At 32.6% G+C, this 17,636-nt stretch overlaps 1 protein-coding gene across 5 annotated transcripts; it reads left to right on the top strand.

Annotated features, from left to right (window-relative positions):
* The first annotated feature begins 6,389 nt into the window (after positions 1 to 6,389).
* Positions 6,390 to 17,597, top strand: LOC7486359 (myosin-1). 5 transcript variants are annotated; one of them, XM_024601748.2, is made up of 25 exons: positions 6,390 to 6,602; positions 6,696 to 6,795; positions 7,670 to 8,049; positions 8,227 to 8,328; positions 8,413 to 8,556; positions 8,641 to 8,791; positions 8,905 to 8,932; positions 9,864 to 10,029; positions 10,168 to 10,231; positions 10,356 to 10,369; positions 10,449 to 10,533; positions 10,813 to 10,916; positions 11,038 to 11,176; positions 11,926 to 12,044; positions 12,411 to 12,563; positions 12,658 to 12,747; positions 13,069 to 13,146; positions 13,825 to 13,983; positions 14,279 to 14,485; positions 14,799 to 15,004; positions 15,123 to 15,261; positions 15,703 to 15,832; positions 15,957 to 16,103; positions 16,366 to 16,433; positions 16,744 to 17,597. In XM_024601748.2, the coding sequence occupies exons 3-25, from the start codon at positions 7,681 to 7,683 to the stop codon at positions 17,401 to 17,403; spliced, it is 3,522 nt and encodes a 1,173-aa protein (XP_024457516.1). In that variant the 5' UTR covers positions 6,390 to 6,602; positions 6,696 to 6,795; positions 7,670 to 7,680; the 3' UTR covers positions 17,404 to 17,597. The 5 variants fall into 5 exon arrangements, with proteins under 5 accessions (XP_024457516.1, XP_024457513.1, XP_024457514.1 ...); XM_024601745.2 differs by adding an exon at positions 7,295 to 7,565 and having other exon boundaries at positions 6,390 to 6,795; XM_024601744.2 differs by having other exon boundaries at positions 6,391 to 6,602; positions 7,295 to 8,049.
* Positions 17,598 to 17,636: the final 39 nt, after the last annotated feature.

The raw sequence follows: 17,636 nt of genomic DNA, 5'->3' as shown, positions 1-17,636 counted from the left end.
TGAGTTGTCCTCCTGTGATCAATACACTCCAAAATTAGGTCAACACTCACCTCTCAGGTCTCCAAAATTAGGTCTACCTTTCAGGTCCATTTGAACAAAACTAAAAATCTATAGAATGCTGCAGTTTAAGAACAGAAAAAAAGATTTAGTTTCGGCCTGTGAAGGCTGATCTCAAGATATCTTGACAATAAATAAGACTAGGAATCCATCCATTCATTCAATTGGGAAAAAGAAATCAAGCACTCGAAACCTTGATCAGAAAAGCACGCATGAATTTGAAGTTCTCATTCTTCGTCGTGATCAGCAGACAGTGATATGAACCCCACAGTGATCTTTAAGGTCTAAAGTCAAAATGAACAAGATGAGGTAGGAAATGTAATGTTGCTTTGGATATAGGACGAGGACAATTCCATGTCAAAAGAGTTTTTGCTGAGAAGTACTGCACAGAAATTCTGTGAACAGATCTAACAAGTGCTTCACATGATTGATTCAATGATCTTCCATGCAAGGACATAGCATGTGCTTAGATTTGTGTTTCCATGTGGAGGGTACACTGTGTTTGATCATTAATACAAATTAATAAAACATAAAAGAGAAAGATTATATTTTAAAAAAAAAAACTAAAATGCATGGAGAACTCACTATATATGCATCTAAATACGTTTAATATTCACTGCAATAATATAATTATTATTTTGTCCTTTCAGAAAAATCAATAATCTTGGTGTTGGGTTTAGAATGGTCTTTTCATATTAGTTTATTAGTTATTACGAGATTCATTTGAGACAATTCGATCTTTTTACCTTTCGAATGTAAACTATATTGCCTAAAAATAAAATATTTAAAAATAAAATTAAAAATAAATAAATATGTTTAATGCATTAAAATATGTTTAATATATTAAATTTTATTTATATAAATATTCTTAAAAAAAACATTTACAAACAATGAGAAATGTGTAGATGTTATTGAATTACAATAATTAACCATCCACTTCTTGAATATGCGATATAATTAATAATTTTTATTCTAAATGAACAGTTTTTCTTTCATGCACTTTTTTCCTTTTTTTCCTTTCATGGCGAAGATAATAATATTCTTAGATCATTTCGTGTGAGCAAAGAATATACATTGGCTTTATTTGTTATTAGAGCTATTTAGATCATTTGGTCTAACTAATTATTCCAATAAATGTGAATTACTATGCTTGCTTGCGTGAAATTAGTAAAATTTGGACTAAGAATTGTTTGCATAATCTAAAAATACCTTATTCTTGTTTTTTTTAATAATCATTGTATTATTGGTTCAATTTTTACATTCCGAGATTATATTTTTCCTATTCAAGTCTTAATTTGATATAAAAAAAATTAAATTATGTTTTTTTTAAAAAACAAACTAAGGTGATGCAAGAAGATATCTACTTTAATGCATCAACTCTTGTATCAATTCTTACTATATATATATATATACACACACACACACTTCCCTTCTTCCATGACAAGATGCATGTTATATTATTGAGTGATTCAGAGAATGTTAGTTTTTTTTAAAAAAATTATATATATTAAAATAATATTTTATTTATTTTTTAAAATATATTTTTGATATCAACACATCAAAATGATCCAAAAACATATAAAAAATAATTTAAAATTAAAAAAAATAAAAATATAATTGAACCACACTATCAAACACTATTTTAATATTAGGTACCTATTGTGCTACCATATTTACTTCCTTCTAAAGAAAACTAAGGGGGGGAAATCATCATATTGCTTTTTTTTGTTATTATTTTTACATTCAGAGAAGTGATATTTCTACCATCAAATTTCTCACCATAATCCAAAAACAAAATACAATAACCAACACAATTTAATTTTTCTTGTATGCATGGGATTTTAATAAACAAATAAAAAATAAAAGGTTGTTATTGGCCAATCAATAAAGATGAAGAAACCCTTAACCTAGATCTTAATCAAGTGTTATATATCACTACATTACATGAGTTTTTAAAGTTCTTGAAACCTCTCATTTATGTTTTTCATCTAAATTTCTTATAAACAACTGATAATAAAAGAAAAACATTATATAAAATAGTGTTGTTTATGCATAATTTGAATAACATTCATTGAGAGATATGGATGGAAGGACTCCATTGAAAATAATAATTATTTAATAACTCAATCTAGAATCAATATATAATTGGGAGGCTACTTTGAGGTTTGCTTGAAAAACAATCTAAAGAATCCAGTATCGATGGAATAATCATCATTATAAAATAAAAAGACATGAAAATCTCCATATCTCTAACTAAATCTCTATATCTCTAAACAAGATCTTCATTTCTTCAATAAAATCATCATATCTCTAAAACAAAATATTCACGTCTTTATTTAAGCTTCTCCACCATCGGAGGAACAAACAAGCCAGCCTTCTCAGCATGCTAGAACTCTCATCTCTCATGCAAGGCATGTTAACAAAAAGAATCAAGGTCTGCAGTGCAGATAGGGAAATAAAATCCATGGGAAGACAACATGACATGTATAAAACAATAAATGTTTCTTTCTCTCCAACTTCTACTGATTAACTCTTTTAAACATAAATATTGAAAGATTAAGGGAGTAAATGATAGTACAACAACAAAAAAAGAACATCCATGATGTTTGGGCTAGCTCAAATGATAGGGAAATTAGACATCCTTGTTATTTCAGCTAGCTTAAATGTTAGGGTGTTTATCCATGTTTTAGCATGGCCTTGTTATTTAGGCCCTCAATAATAGATTGTGTTTTGGGACTCGTCTTAACCACCGTAGGGCCAATTTCATACAAATTCCCAAGAAGCCTAGCGACTATCACACATCATAACATAGAGTTTCTACCTCTAAGGATATCATTATGTCGCCATACTTTCCTATGCTTATGCATAAATTGTCAGTATGTTCATCTCTCTCGTTAATAATAATCTCGAGCCAATTTGTATCCCGAAAAGACAAACCTTTCTCATTAGTCACATGCAAACTCTCATTTTTTCCATTAATGGTTGTGGTGTCTAACCCTCCTTTTAGTATGACATCTACAAATGTTCTCAATTATTACTCCACGCTCTCTAAAATAAGCTCATATGATTAAGTTATATAAATATCTCATGTCATAAGGAGAGAAGATCATCGACCATAAATAACAATCACAACCATAAACAACAATCACAACATATTAGCCATATACCTTTTATTATCATTTTTTTTTTGTACATTATTTTCATTTTATAATTTACTAATTTAAATACTAGAAACTCATAATCAAATATAGAAATAAAGTTAACGTCCAAGCCCAAGACACATATATGTGAAAAAGCCTAAATCAAGTGAAGTTTTTATGACTTTTCTAGTAAAAAATTACTAGGAAGTTGGTGTTTACTTCCGTTCCTCGACAAGAAGCATGCTATCTTAAATAAATATTGTTCAAGGAACTCATCCTCACCTCTTTTTTTTCCCTTTTTTTAAAAAAAAAACCACGGAACCATTGTTTTGCCATTTTCGCTTCTTTTGTAAATTATAATTATCTTTAGATTTTCCCTTTTTTTTTTATAACATTGAGAACCAGAAAAATTGAAAAGCCAACACGAAAAAATAATATTAAAACCAACAAAATTTTCAATTTCTTTTCATGCATAGAGTAGCGCTGCAAAGTGTCAGACTATTTTTATCATCGAAAAACGTAAAAGAAAAACCAAGGGTTGTGATTAGCCTGTCCAAGCTGTGTCAGGGTGGGGTCCACTAATCTGATTTTCGTTCCGAAAATCATATTAAAATGATAATCAAAAGAATCCAGTTTTTTTATATTTTAAAAAATTTATTTTTATTTTAAATTTATTTTTTTCTTTGTATTTTTATATTATTTTAAAATAGTAATGTTAAAAATAAATTTTAAAAAATAAAAATATTATTTTATAACATTTCAAATCAAAAAATATATTTAAAAAATCACCTCACAATTAAATCACAATTAATCCGAATCTACAACTTGGATATAGGCAGTTTAGAATTACGTTTTTTTTTTAAAATATTTTTTTATTTATTTTAAAAAATATTTTTTTATTTTTAGATAATTTTAATATAATAAAATTAAAAATAATTTATAGATTATAAAAAAATAATATTTTAATACATAACAAAAATCAACTTAAACCTCAACACCAACTACCCCAGTCAACATTCGCCGCCCTCTTAAGAAAAGTCCACGTGTCATAAGCTCCTTCTCTCGAATCTCACGTTTCTGGCTTTCTGCCGCTTATGACCGTCTGACTCCAATCTAACGGTCATATTCAAAACAACACATTAGTTTTTGCTCCCTCCAATATTTGCTGATTCGTGCACTCAAATCTATCTGCCCTCAATTTCCTCATTGCTAATTGACATAATCACCCTCGTATCCTCTTTTATGTCATCTTTAATGTATAAAATATACAGAATCTATTTGGTATTATAGCACATTGTTTGTAAAATATTTTTTATTTAAAAATATATTAAAATGACTTAAAAACATTAAAAAAATTAATTTAAAATAAAAAAATAATATTTTTTTAATAATATTTTTAAAATACAAAAATAAATACGTTCATAATCTTTTAAAAATCTGTCATGTATTGTGTTGTTTGTTTTTTCTGAGTTTTTTGTTTTTTTTAGAGTGGGGATTTTTTCCGCCATTTTACAGGCTCAAGTGGGACAGGATGATATTTAAAATTATGGCGTCTAGGTGTTGACTAATACTCATTCAATCATTTAGTATCCACTTACCGGATATTCTTATGAAAATAACAATAATTTTATGGTTACAACTAATTTTTTTTGGAATATTTTAATTCATGTTCTTATTAACCAGCAATTTTGTGGAGGGATTTAATCAAGTGACAAATAAATATTACAAAAAAATATTTAAATCAAATTGGTCTAGGCATGCTATACTAGATTACTAAATAGAAAATATTATTATTATCATTGATTTATTTTTTTATTAACACGGGTGTTCGGACCAGTTTGTGCGCACCTCGATTAATCCAAAAATTTCTAAAATTAATAGCCATATAAATCATCACTAAGCTACAACTCTTGTGGTTTAAATTGGAAGCATTATTAATAAAGGCGGCGGTAACAATTGCTATGTATGACTTGTTCCAACCAAGTGGGAAGAACTGAGGATATTCTTGCCAAAAGATGCAGCAGCATTAACAGAAAGATAGCCAAAAATAAATAAATAAAAAATAGAAAAGAAATAAATCCTCGTTGAATGATTTGTTATTGTTTTTTTTCCTAGTCGGTTGTGGCCTTGTTTTTGTCCAGCATGGCCGAGTGGTCAAATTGCTTTAGAAATTAATTAGCTGAAAACCAAAACCTCACCTGTAATCACTTAAAACATACCAAACAATTTAAAAAATTATTAAGAATTAAAATTAAAAAAAATAATAATTATTTTTTCTGATATATTTTATAAAAAACTTATTTCGAACCATTATCTTGGAATTCATGTCGATAAGATCTCTACTTTAAATATTTAGTTGAATCGAGTTCATATAAATAGTGTTTGTTTGCGTGACTAAATTGTATTTTTGAATTTTAAATTATTATTTTGTTTTTTTTATTTTAATATACTAATATTAAAAAAAAATATAAATTTTATTTTAATATATTTACAATTAAAAATTACTTTAAAAAGTAATTTCTATAATAATTTCAAATGCACTCATACTTGTACTCATTAAAAAGTGTATTCAATGACTTGAATTGTAAGTTTTTTTTTATTGCTGATAATAATATATTGCGTTTTAATTTCTTAAAAAAAATTCCTTTTAGCTATCCTTTTTATAGAAAAAAGCATCAATCAAATTTGAAATTGTTGACAATACAATGTATTTTCTTAAATATTAATTTCAAATTTCAATCCAGTTTTAAAAAATTAAGAATTCACTATAATTTGTTTTTAATTAAATTTTAAAAAATAAAATTAATTTTAAATCAAGGAGTAACTTGTATTAATTGATAGATTGAAATATCCGTGAGTGTAATAACTTTTGTTTTTAAATTATTTTTTAAAATATATTAAATTAATATTTTTTAATGGTTTTGAGGTGTTGATATAAAAATATTTTTTTAATAAAATATATATTTTTAAAAATACTCTGTAAGTCTGTATCATAATATTAAAAAATAAAATAAAATAAAAATAAATCATAATTCAAAAGCCAAAAGAAAACGCCCGTGGCAGTAATAATGAAAAAGTGGAGGGTAAAATGATAATTTAAAAACCGACCTGAGCCGTTAAAGATCTACCTCTTAAATTCGTTTGGTACGTAAAAAATTACAAAAATTCAAACATCAAATAAAAATTTTAAAAACAGAAAGAAAAATAAAGAGAAAGAGAGCTTTCTTTCCTTCTCTTTATTGTTTTTATTTTATATTATTTGTGAAGCAGAGAAAAAACAGCTTCTTCTCCACAAGCCTGCCTGCTTCTGCCTCCCATTCCAATTTTCCCTCACCTTTTCGCAATCCAAACGACGCACCACCGCTCTCTAGCAATAGTTGCTGCTGCTGCTGCCGCTTTTGAGCTGTTAAGTTGTTTGCCTTTTCTTTTTCTTTTTTACAGAAAAAGAGAGCTTCATTTTTCATTGTTTCAACTTCACTTTTTTTTTTCTTGATTTAGTGAGGCTTTTTCTTGAGATCGACCTTCCAGCTCTGAATTAATTTGCTTTACTGAGAAGGGTTTTTGATTCTATGCAAAGCCCATTGTAGACTTTGTCAAGGTATGTGAAGAGAAGCTTTCTCTCTCTCTCTCTCTCTCTCTCTCTCTCTCTCTCTTTTTAAATTGTTAAGTTCGGAGTTGAATTTTCTTTTCTTGTTTCTTTTCTTAACTTTTAATGTTGATGAGTGTTGAAAATGCGAGTTTCATATTAGATCGGTTATGATTCAGCTCATTTTGTTTGCTTTCAAGTGTTTAAACTTTATTTGGTTCTTGAGAAAGTAGAAGAAAATGAAGGAAAATGGAGAAAACCTGGGTTCTTTGATTTGGTTATTATTTTGTTTTTGGTCTCTAGTGGAGAAAGATTCAAACTTCACAGTTCAAAGTCCTCATTTTTTAATTACTTTGATTATATTTTAAAATTTTGTTACCTTGCTTAAAAGCATAGACAAGTCAAGTCTTACAATTTTTCTTGTTTTGTTTTTAGATATGATTTAACCTTTTAAGTGATTTTTTTTGTTAAGGAAGGTATAAAAGTTAGTTACTTTGCTTAATGTTTGCAGAAACTAGAAGAGTTTTCAAGTAATTGGAGTTTGAAGATTGGGGGTGAATTTGAAGATCAGTGAGAGATGAAAAATTAGCCATTTTATAATTCGGGATTTGTGAGAAGTGTCTGACAGGGAAGGTTCATTTTGATTTTTTCTTTCGAAGGACTTGAATAGATTCTTAAGGTGTTGAGCTTGTCAATGGTGGTGACTAAGTATCGAGGGAGCACTAGGGTCGGTTTCTAAAACTACGGTCCCCTCCATTAAGCTGTAACCAAATAAGTTCAAAGTGGGGTCTCGTGATATGACTTTTTTTTTTAGAGTGAAAAGCTAAAAAGTTACCTTTTTAATTGTTCTTTTATCTCATTGCATCTGTGGGAGCTCAATCGTCAGGATCAGAGAAAATGTTGCAGAAAAAATCTCAGGTCTTGCCTTCTTTCCAGTCGATCAAATCGTTGCCAGTTGATTTTAGGTTTGTTGGTTCGCCGACATCAGAACAATCAGAAAACGCAAATTTGGTAAATAGCAATACAGCCTGTTTGAGTGTTCCTGAAAAAAATGATCTAGAGAATGGTCTTGTCGAGGGAGCTGAGGATAGTGTTGGCAATGATGTCAATGAGGATTCACCTTACAGTCAAGCTGCCATCTTGGTTGAACAAAGACCTTCTGTGGGTGATGAAGATTTGGATACTGTGCCCACACCTTTGCCCTTGGTATCAACATTTCACAGGGAGCGCAGGTGGGCTGACACCAGTTCCTATGCTGCAAAAAAGGTATTGTGCATGAATGGGATTAGTTTTTGTTATGATTATGCCCAATCTTTTGCAGCTGAGGATGCATAGTAACATTGAGGTTGTTACTAAATTATGCTGAAGCCATTAGGATTTAAGTTGATTAATTAGCATTCAACTCATCAATCTTGTTACCTATGTTTAAGTTTACTGTTTCAGAAACTTCAATCTTGGTTTCAACTTTCAAATGGGGATTGGGAGCTGGGGAAGATTTTATCAACTTCAGGGACCGAGTCTGTCATTTCCCCTCCAGATGGAAAAGTAAGTAAAATTAATCTTTGAAGGTGTTTTGTGGTATAAATAGTTGGGGATATGTTTAAAATTGACTTGCGTTTCAAATTATAGGTTTTAAAGGTGAAAACTGAGAGTCTTGTTCCAGCAAATCCTGATATCCTTGATGGTGTAGATGATCTCATGCAACTTAGTTACTTAAATGAGCCATCAGTGCTGTACAATCTTCAGTATAGATACAACCGTGATATGATTTATGTAAGTGTTTGTATCAGTATTATATTTGGTTTGGAATCAGCTAATAAAATACCGATTTCCCGTAATTCTTTGATTGCAATTTAGACAAAAGCAGGGCCAGTTTTGGTTGCCATCAATCCTTTCAAGGAAGTTCCTTTATATGGAAATAATTACATTGAAGCATATAAGAATAAATCTATGGAGAGCCCACATGTGTATGCCATTACAGACACGGCCATCCGGGAAATGATACGAGGTGGTTTAATTTTTCATATATTTTGAAAGATTTATAGTTTCAGTTTGTTTGTGAACTTCTGAAATTTGTCATATTTCTGTGGAATTCTTATTCCCTTTTTCCCCTTTATCCAGATGAAGTAAATCAATCTATCATTATAAGGTTAGTAAAGTACAAGAAATTAAGCTCTCTCTCTCTCCCTCTCTGTTTTTTTTTTTTTTTGCACTTCTTCAGCTTCAGTTACTTGCTCAACACTTTCTATCTCAACTAAATTGTTCATCACATTGCATTCTTCTAGGAAGTTTGAATAGGAACTCACAATGTGGCGTGCATTCTTCTAGGAAGTTTGACTAGGAACTCCCAATGTGGCATTTTATAGATAGTTTATATGACAATTTGCAACCATGCATTGTTCAGACTCCTTCTATCCATTTGAAGTTTGCAAAACAGTGTCAATGTTCATGTCAAAAGTTTGGTGGATTTTCATCTGGAAATGTCATCTTGAGATATATAATCTCATTATTTATGTGGAAATGAGTATGAAGCTACTGGAGAACATAATGAACTTTAAATATGACAACTTCCTTGCATCTCAATGTGTTAGAAATAGTCATTCCACAAAAAAAAAGGGTAGCAATTTTAATAACCTAGCCTTATGGGTCTACTTATGGACTTAATTCTTCCTTTGTCTGCTTTGCGTATGCAAGGAATTCCTTTTTTGACCTTTTCTCTTGGCTATGTATATTTGAGTGGCTGACGCTATCAGATGAAGTATATTCGAGTAAGAAATTTTCTCTTTCTTCGAACTCCACTTGGTCATGTACTTCTCACTTTTATTTATCTTGTGTGTTTCAGATTTTGATGATTTAGATTGTTAGTTTTTGGATGGTTTTCCCTCTCATGGTTCTCTGATGTGCAAGCATGTGCCTCCCTTTTGTGTTCTTTTAACCAGTTCATCACTTACTCAAAATGATAAAGTACCCATGCATACCATCCAATAAATGGCACATAACATGATAGACCAAAGAAGCACAAGTTAATAGCGTTTTTATTACCATGCACACATCTGAATTTGATTTCATTTATTGCCCAGTGGTGAAAGTGGAGCAGGAAAAACAGAGACAGCGAAGATAGCTATGCAATATCTGGCTGCTCTTGGTGGTGGTAGTGGGATAGAATATGAAATATTGAAAACGAATCCTATTCTAGAAGCTTTTGGTAATGCAAAGACATTGAGGAATGACAACTCAAGTCGCTTTGTAAGCTCCGTGTTCTTTGTGTGAACATCTTAGTATTCTTTACTCTTTAGGTTAAACAACTGGTATTGTGAGATGACGGCACTACTATCATCCAGAATTAAGTTTTAATTATCAATATTCTGGCTGGACATGTTGCAGGGAAAGTTGATTGAAATCCACTTTAGTGAAACTGGAAAAATATCAGGTGCCAAAATTCAAACATGTAAGATTGCTTGAACTACCGATGTCCTTTAATGGCATTGAATATACTTTCTGGTTCACTTTTTGGAAATTTTGTTACTGACTTTGAGTTATGATTCTACATTTTGCTCCTGTTTGGTGAACAGTTTTACTTGAAAAGGTATTTTTCCATTCCCTTGTTGGATATTGCCTGCTTCAGTTTTGCTATTAGTTGCCAATTTAATCTATTAAATAAACAGTCCAGAGTCGTCCAATGCATGGAGGGTGAGAGGTCATATCATATATTTTATCAGCTTTGTGCCGGGGCTTCACCTAAACTTAGAGGTATGTACTACCATGTATTTTTCTCAATGTGTTAAAAACTTGATGCATATATTAAGATCACACCAAGTTTGTTTTCTTTAAAAAAATTATTCTGACATATCGATACATCCCTTTGTAACAATAGCAAATAAATCCTAATAATTATGATAATAGTGATGATGATTTCCAGCGAGCTTTGTTATCTATGGTATTTTTCCCAGTTTATTACTCATCATTTGTTATGCAATAATTCCTTTTCTTGTTCCTTGGCCTTTTCTGCCGTTTCTTTTATGAGCACAGAGAAAATAAGCTTGAAGATTGCAAGTGAATATAAATATTTGAGACAGAGCAATTGCTACACAATTACTGGTGTCGATGACGCTGAACGCTTCCGTGGTGTTATGGTTCGTTTTTGGCTTCCCATTTTCCTGTGTAGTTGCATTTATTTTTCAATTCTTTCACTTCTCCTATGTTGAGATTATATTTTTCGCATATCAACTTGCTTATGGCTCTAACAACTTTCAGGAAGCTCTGGATATTGTTCATGTCAGTAAGGAAGACCAAGAGAGTGTATTTGCAATGCTTGCTGCAGTACTGTGGTTAGGAAATGTCTCGTTTTCCATTGTTGATAATGAAAATCATGTTGAACCTTTGGCAGATGAAGGTAATATTCTTGCTGAAAGTTAATTTGAATTACATCCATTAGTGTTGGATGTTTAACATATTAAATTCATCATATTCGTTGTTCTTGTCAATATTATTATCCTATGTCATATATGTGGCGAGAGTTGTAAGTTTTTATAGAAGAAAAGAGAAAAACTGAGATTACAGTTATCCTCTTGCCTATATCAAGATGTTAGGAAAGCTGGAACTGTCGGAAAAAAAAAACCCTTGAAGGAAAAAATAATAATCTTAAAAAAAAAGTACTAATGTTCAGAAGTGAATCTAGAGAAGAGTTGCTTTGGTTTGACAGGCCACCCTGCATCAACATGGACCATTAAATATAAACGACAGCTGAATGTATTTTGTTAGTTATGGATGATTTGACAGATATCTAGTCATGAAGGATTAGATTTCAGCACAATAATGAAAGCAGGCTGACAATGCTAACTAAAATGCTGACCTCCCGAGTAACGAAACATGCAATAGTTACTGCAATAATGCTATTGCAGTTTGTTTCATTTTTCTAATTTATTTATTTGTGAGGAATAAATACAACTTCAGTTATGTTCTATTTTATGTAGTATTAGTTCCAACAGCATCTAATATTTGATTTCATTGATCCTTCTTAGAGTGATTGTGCTCATTTCTAGGGGCAAATGAAGCTATGTTTTCTTTTAAAAAATTTATTGGTATGGTGCCATCAGCTTGTGAACAAATTGTTGCACTGAAGTTTGCACTTTTCATGTTCAGGTCTAACCACTGTTGCAAAATTGATTGGCTGTAATGTTGGGGAGCTTAAGCTGGCTTTATCTACTCGCAAAATGAGAGTCGGAAATGATACAATTGTCCAAAAGCTATCCTTATCACAGGTTAGAAAATGTAAAAAATTTTCTTTTGTTATATATTTAAGGGGCAACTGAATGTTGGGTTTGACACACTTACATATATGGCAAGGCAACATTTACATGCCTCTCATAAGTAATGGTTCTAAACAAGTACATTTATCCTTTTCAAACTTTCACCTTTAAAACATCATTATTGAACCGCCCTTCAGTCTGTCTGGTGGTGGTTATCTTTTTGAAAATGGAATTTGAAAATATGTATAGATATGTATGGACACAATGAGCTGTCTGTACTTGAGCTCCTATTAATAGTAAATTTGATGGGATGCTTTTTTTCCACGAACTACATAAAAAATATTCAGCTATGAACAACTTTTGTCTTCTACTTTTCAGGCAATAGATACAAGAGATGCTCTGGCCAAGTCAATTTATTCTTGCTTGTTTGATTGGCTTGTTGAACAAGTCAACAAATCACTTGCAGTTGGTAAAAGGAGAACTGGCAGATCCATCAGCATTCTTGACATTTATGGATTTGAATCATTTGAAGTAAGTTTTGTCATCATCCTACTGTGATGATCTCTTTGTTTGTGGGTTGAGTTTTCATTTATGACATTCTATGCTATTTACTTTGTCACTGTAGAGGAATAGTTTTGAGCAATTCTGCATAAATTATGCAAATGAGAGATTGCAGCAACACTTCAATCGTCATTTATTCAAGTTGGAGCAGGAGGTAAGCCTCTTTAAATATCTTACAAGACTCCTGGTTTCATATTTGAACTCAAGGCTATAATGTGTGAGGGGTCGGTTAAAATTTTACATTCAATAGTGAATGTGCACCTATTTCGATGTCGGTTAGAAAGCAGAACTTCTGGCTCCTTGGAAATAAAAAAAGGTTAAGAATTCTTAAATAGCATTATGCTGGATTACTAGGGGTCTCAACATCTATATATGGCACACACAGCTTTAGACTCTCAAATTTCTGTAGCCTAAGCAGTTAGAATGTATTACAAACAATTGCGGTGTGTTTTTACAAGATGTTCTTGTCGACCAGGAATACATACAAGATGGCATTGACTGGACCAAGGTTGATTTTGATGATAACCAGGACTGTCTCAATCTTTTTGAAAAGGTACAGAGTTGATCACTAGAATGTTTCATTCATGCTCTTTATTTTTTTTTTATTGTAGTGTTGGAACTATAAATATGTACTTCTATTGTAATATAATGTTTCTAGCCTGTTGAATATACCTTGATATGACATGTAAATTGATGTTCTGGTTATCCTCACCACCACATAATGTTTTGAGGACTATATGCAGACCTGATAGTGATTTCTGTCAACCTGTGCTCTTTTGCATATGTGAAGAAGGATAGGAATCCCATCAATGTTGAATTGCAAGTTTCTTACTCTGTCTTCTTACAAGTCAACTGCGAGTATTGAGGTGCAAATGGGATAATTTCTGTTAACATGGTTAGGGAAAGAAAAATGGAACATGTTTTTTTAGAGTTCCAAGATACTGGCGAGAAAAGCTACCAAAGCTGACTCCCTTCTTGTTACCAGTGTATTACTCATTTTATTTTTCTAGTTTGTGAAATAGAGGAATGGAAAACCCGATACAATGACTTTTTTGTTTAAAAAGTTAACAAATATGGATGATCATTCACAGAAAACATGGTTTCTTAATTATGTTTACTGCATTAGTTCTAATGCTTGAGTTTCATAGTTGGAAGACTTGAACTTTTCTCAAATTTCTTCTGCTTTTGAAATTTGAGTTTATTCAGCGTGGTCCTTTTATCTTATATGCAGAAACCTTTGGGGTTATTATCTTTGCTGGATGAGGAGTCCACCTTTCCAAATGGCACAGATTTGACATTTGCCAACAAGCTTAAACAGCATTTAAACTCTAATTCTTGTTTCAGAGGAGAGCGAGGCAAAGCCTTCAGTGTCAGCCATTATGCGGGCGAGGTATTGGCCTTTTAGTCAATGGATAGTCCATTGTGCTTTCCTTCTGTTGTGAAAAATGTTTATATTGGTCTGTTCATTTCCTTCTGATCAAAACTGACGGACAGATTTGTGGTGCTATTTTAATGAATGCCATTCTTCATATCCCTTGTACTTAGTGTGACTCAGCTTTGAATGATTGTGCTTCTGATTCTTTTATTTTCCCAGAAGATTATGGTAATTTAACAATGTAGGTGCCATAACACTTTGGTATTCAGAAGACTACCTCATTTAATTCTGCTACTGTGTTGAATTTCAGGTGACTTATGATACAACTGGATTTCTGGAGAAGAATAGAGACTTATTACACTTGGACTCTATCCAGCTTCTCTCTTCATGTTCATGCCATCTCCCTCAGATATTTGCTTCCAATATGCTTACACAATCTGAGAAACCTGTAGTCGGTCCTTTATATAAAGCAGGTGGAGCAGATTCACAAAAGCTAAGTGTTGCAACAAAATTTAAGGTATATTGCTTTTTTGTTGTTTGTCCTCAAATATAATATTTGAAATTGCGATGCCCTAAGGTTTATATTGGCAATGGATTAGTTTTCTCAGATTTCCTTTGAGTCTAATGATGTAAGGTTTTGTTCACTATTTTTGAAGCAAGATAAGGGTTTTGTTAGCCATTATTCATTGATGATCCAGTATCTGAATCATTGAATCCTAGTTGTTAGAAAGCTTATTTCTTTTAATATTGTTCAGCGCAGATGAGTGTTAATGCTAGATAACAATCTAGCTTCTGCTTGTATTCTATTAATCTGGCATTTCGGTGTATAGGGCCAACTGTTCCAATTGATGCAACGTCTAGAGAACACAACACCACATTTCATACGTTGTATAAAGCCTAACAACTCGCAATCTCCTGGATCGTATGAGCAAGGACTTGTATTGCAGCAACTGAGATGTTGTGGAGTTCTTGAAGTAGTTCGTATATCAAGGTCTGGATTTCCTACCAGAATGTCACACCAGAAGTTTGCCAGAAGGTAAAGAAAATTACTATTTTAACTTGATGTGACAGCTTCCAAATTTTTCCTATTCTGTGGCGTTTTGTATCTCATTTTACTATGGGGATGCTGATTGCCTGACATGATTTTTCATCAGATATGGTTTTCTTCTGCTGGAAAGTGTTGCTTATTCTCAAGATCCACTGAGTATTTCGGTTGCAATTCTTCATCAGTTCGATATCTTGCCAGAGATGTATCAAGTTGGCTACACAAAATTATTTTTCCGAACAGGACAGGTGAAATGGAGAATCCGCATATGCACACAAAAAACACATGTGAAAACCTACATGCAAATATCTGCCAGATGTTCGTTATACATAGCTTCTTTGAGGGCCTTTTCTTCCTAGAATAAATTGTAAAAAAGCCATTTCAATCCAAAAACTCAAGTTGGGTGAGGCTCTCATGGTGGTTTTATATTACTCTCTAATACATGAAAGCCCCCTGGACTTAAAACATGCATAAGCCCACTACCTTGTGCTTAAATTTATTAATTTAGTTAAATAGAATGGGGAGATGAAATTCAATCTCTTGAATGCTTTGTTGTTAAGTTGTTGAGTGAGGCTCTAAGAATGATTTTATATCACTCTTTAACATAAATACCATTTTGAATATCAACCATTAATTACTATTAAATATAATTGTTGAACCATTATGCTCATCTTTTACATTCCATTCAGATTGGTGTGCTTGAGGATACAAGAAACCACACGCTACATGGTATTTTACGTGTTCAAAGCTGTTTCAGGGGGCACCAAGCTCGTGCTTACCTCAGGGAGCTCAAAAGAGGAATTTGTGTTCTACAGTCATGTATTACCCTTTCTTTTCTAGTTTGAACCTATGTTTGCTTCCAAGCATCATCATGCATGCAAAGGTAAACATAAAATATTTGAAAGAGTGCTTGTGAAGATGACCTTTTCATTCCTTCATGCAGTTGTTCGTGGAGAGAAAATCAGAAAGGAATATGCAGTCTCACAACAAAGACATAGAGCAGCCGTTGTTATACAAAGACATATCAAAAGCACAATCTGCGGGAAAAAATACAAAGACATGCATCAAGCATCAATCATGATACAATCAGGTAAACTTGAGTTCTGTTCCTGAATTGCAAGTCTAGTGCTGCCAAGTAAGATATTTTGCTCATCTGAATGCTTGAGTTCAGAGTTTGCAAAGTACAATCTCTGGGTGGGTTCCTGGACATTGTGTTTAGTTGGTTTCAGTCAACTCTTGAGAGATTGTTTACATTTTCTGTATGAAAATGCTGAAACTGAGCCTGCTTTGCTGTCTCTGCTTCAAATAATAAGATTCTGTCAATTATTCATGATGTCTGTGCTATGCTGCAGTTATTCGTGGATGGTTGGTGAGAAGATTTTCGGGTGATGTAGGATTATTGAAATCTGGTGCAACCAAGGTACCTATCCAATCTTCACTTTCCTTGATCTCCTTTATAACTTCCATTCATATGCTAATTTGCTCTCGGTTCCATATTTGTTTCACTATTGAACATGGCTAGATGTATGTCTATGAGCTTCAGGAATATTATCCCATACCAATGCACTGGATTTGGTTCATTTAACCATTTTAGTATTGATCATTTCTTGTCCCCCACCCCCCCACCCTGAACCACCTTGTGTGATTGTTTAGTCTTTCTTTCCTAAGAAGACAGTTCATATTGGAGTCCCTTGTCTTGAGATACAAAAACAATTTCAATTTCTCAACAGGGCAATGAGTCAGATGAGGTGCTCGTGAAGGCATCATTTCTTGCTGAATTACAGCGACGTGTTCTCAAAGCTGAAGCTGCTCTTAGAGAGAAAGAGGAGGAGAATGACGTCCTTCACCAACGGCTCCAACAGTATGAGAACCGTTGGTCAGAATATGAGTTGAAAATGAAGTCCATGGAAGAAGTGTGGCAGAAACAGATGAGATCCCTACAATCCAGTCTCTCCATTGCAAAGAAGAGCCTAGCCATTGATGATTCTGAGAGAAATTCTGATGCATCTGTCAATGCAAGTGATGAGAGAGAGTTTAGCTGGGATACAGGAAGCAACCATAGGGGTCAAGAAAGTAACAGTGCTAGACCGATGAGTGCAGGCTTGAGTGTTATAAGCCGTATGGCTGAAGAATTTGAGCAGAGGAGTCAAGTGTTTGGTGATGATGCCAAGTTCTTGGTAGAGGTAAAATCAGGTCAGGTTGAAGCAAGTTTGAACCCTGACCGAGAGCTCAGAAGGTTGAAGCAGATGTTTGAAGCTTGGAAGAAGGATTATGGATCGAGACTACGGGAAACAAAGGTGATTTTGAATAAGCTCGGAACTGAAGAAGGTGCCCTTGACAGGGTGAAAAGGAAGTGGTGGGGAAGGAGGAACAGCACGAGATATACTTAGATTACTTTGTTTGGTGGTTAGCTCCTGGCTATTTAACATCCGAAAATTATATAGCAGAGAAAAATTGTGATGACTTCTTTTTGTACAAGCGATGTGGTGATGGCAGAACCTCCTGGTTCTTATCGATGCCTAAATTAAAATGTACATCATTCTTTTTTATTATCACACAAGTTGAAGAAGCAATATTTTCTTCCCATGGCGGTGTCTATTTCCTGGTTATTTTTTTTGGGGGA

The sequence above is a fragment of the Populus trichocarpa genome, chromosome 5 (assembly GCF_000002775.5).
Source record: "Populus trichocarpa isolate Nisqually-1 chromosome 5, P.trichocarpa_v4.1, whole genome shotgun sequence".
Classification (NCBI taxonomy): domain Eukaryota; kingdom Viridiplantae; phylum Streptophyta; class Magnoliopsida; order Malpighiales; family Salicaceae; genus Populus; species Populus trichocarpa.
This window is presented reverse-complemented; position numbering and strand designations above follow the sequence as displayed.

Excerpts from the sequence above, each read along its gene's own strand:
- LOC7486359 (XM_024601748.2), top strand. The coding sequence starts at position 7,681 with ATGTTGCAGAAAAAATCTCAGGTCTTGCCTTCTTTCCAGTCGATCAAA. Across the intron at positions 10,030-10,167 it reads ATGACAACTCAAGTCGCTTT|GGAAAGTTGATTGAAATCCA; the intron begins GTAAGCTCCGTG and ends GACATGTTGCAG. Across the intron at positions 15,262-15,702 it reads TATTTTTCCGAACAGGACAG|ATTGGTGTGCTTGAGGATAC; the intron begins GTGAAATGGAGA and ends CATTCCATTCAG.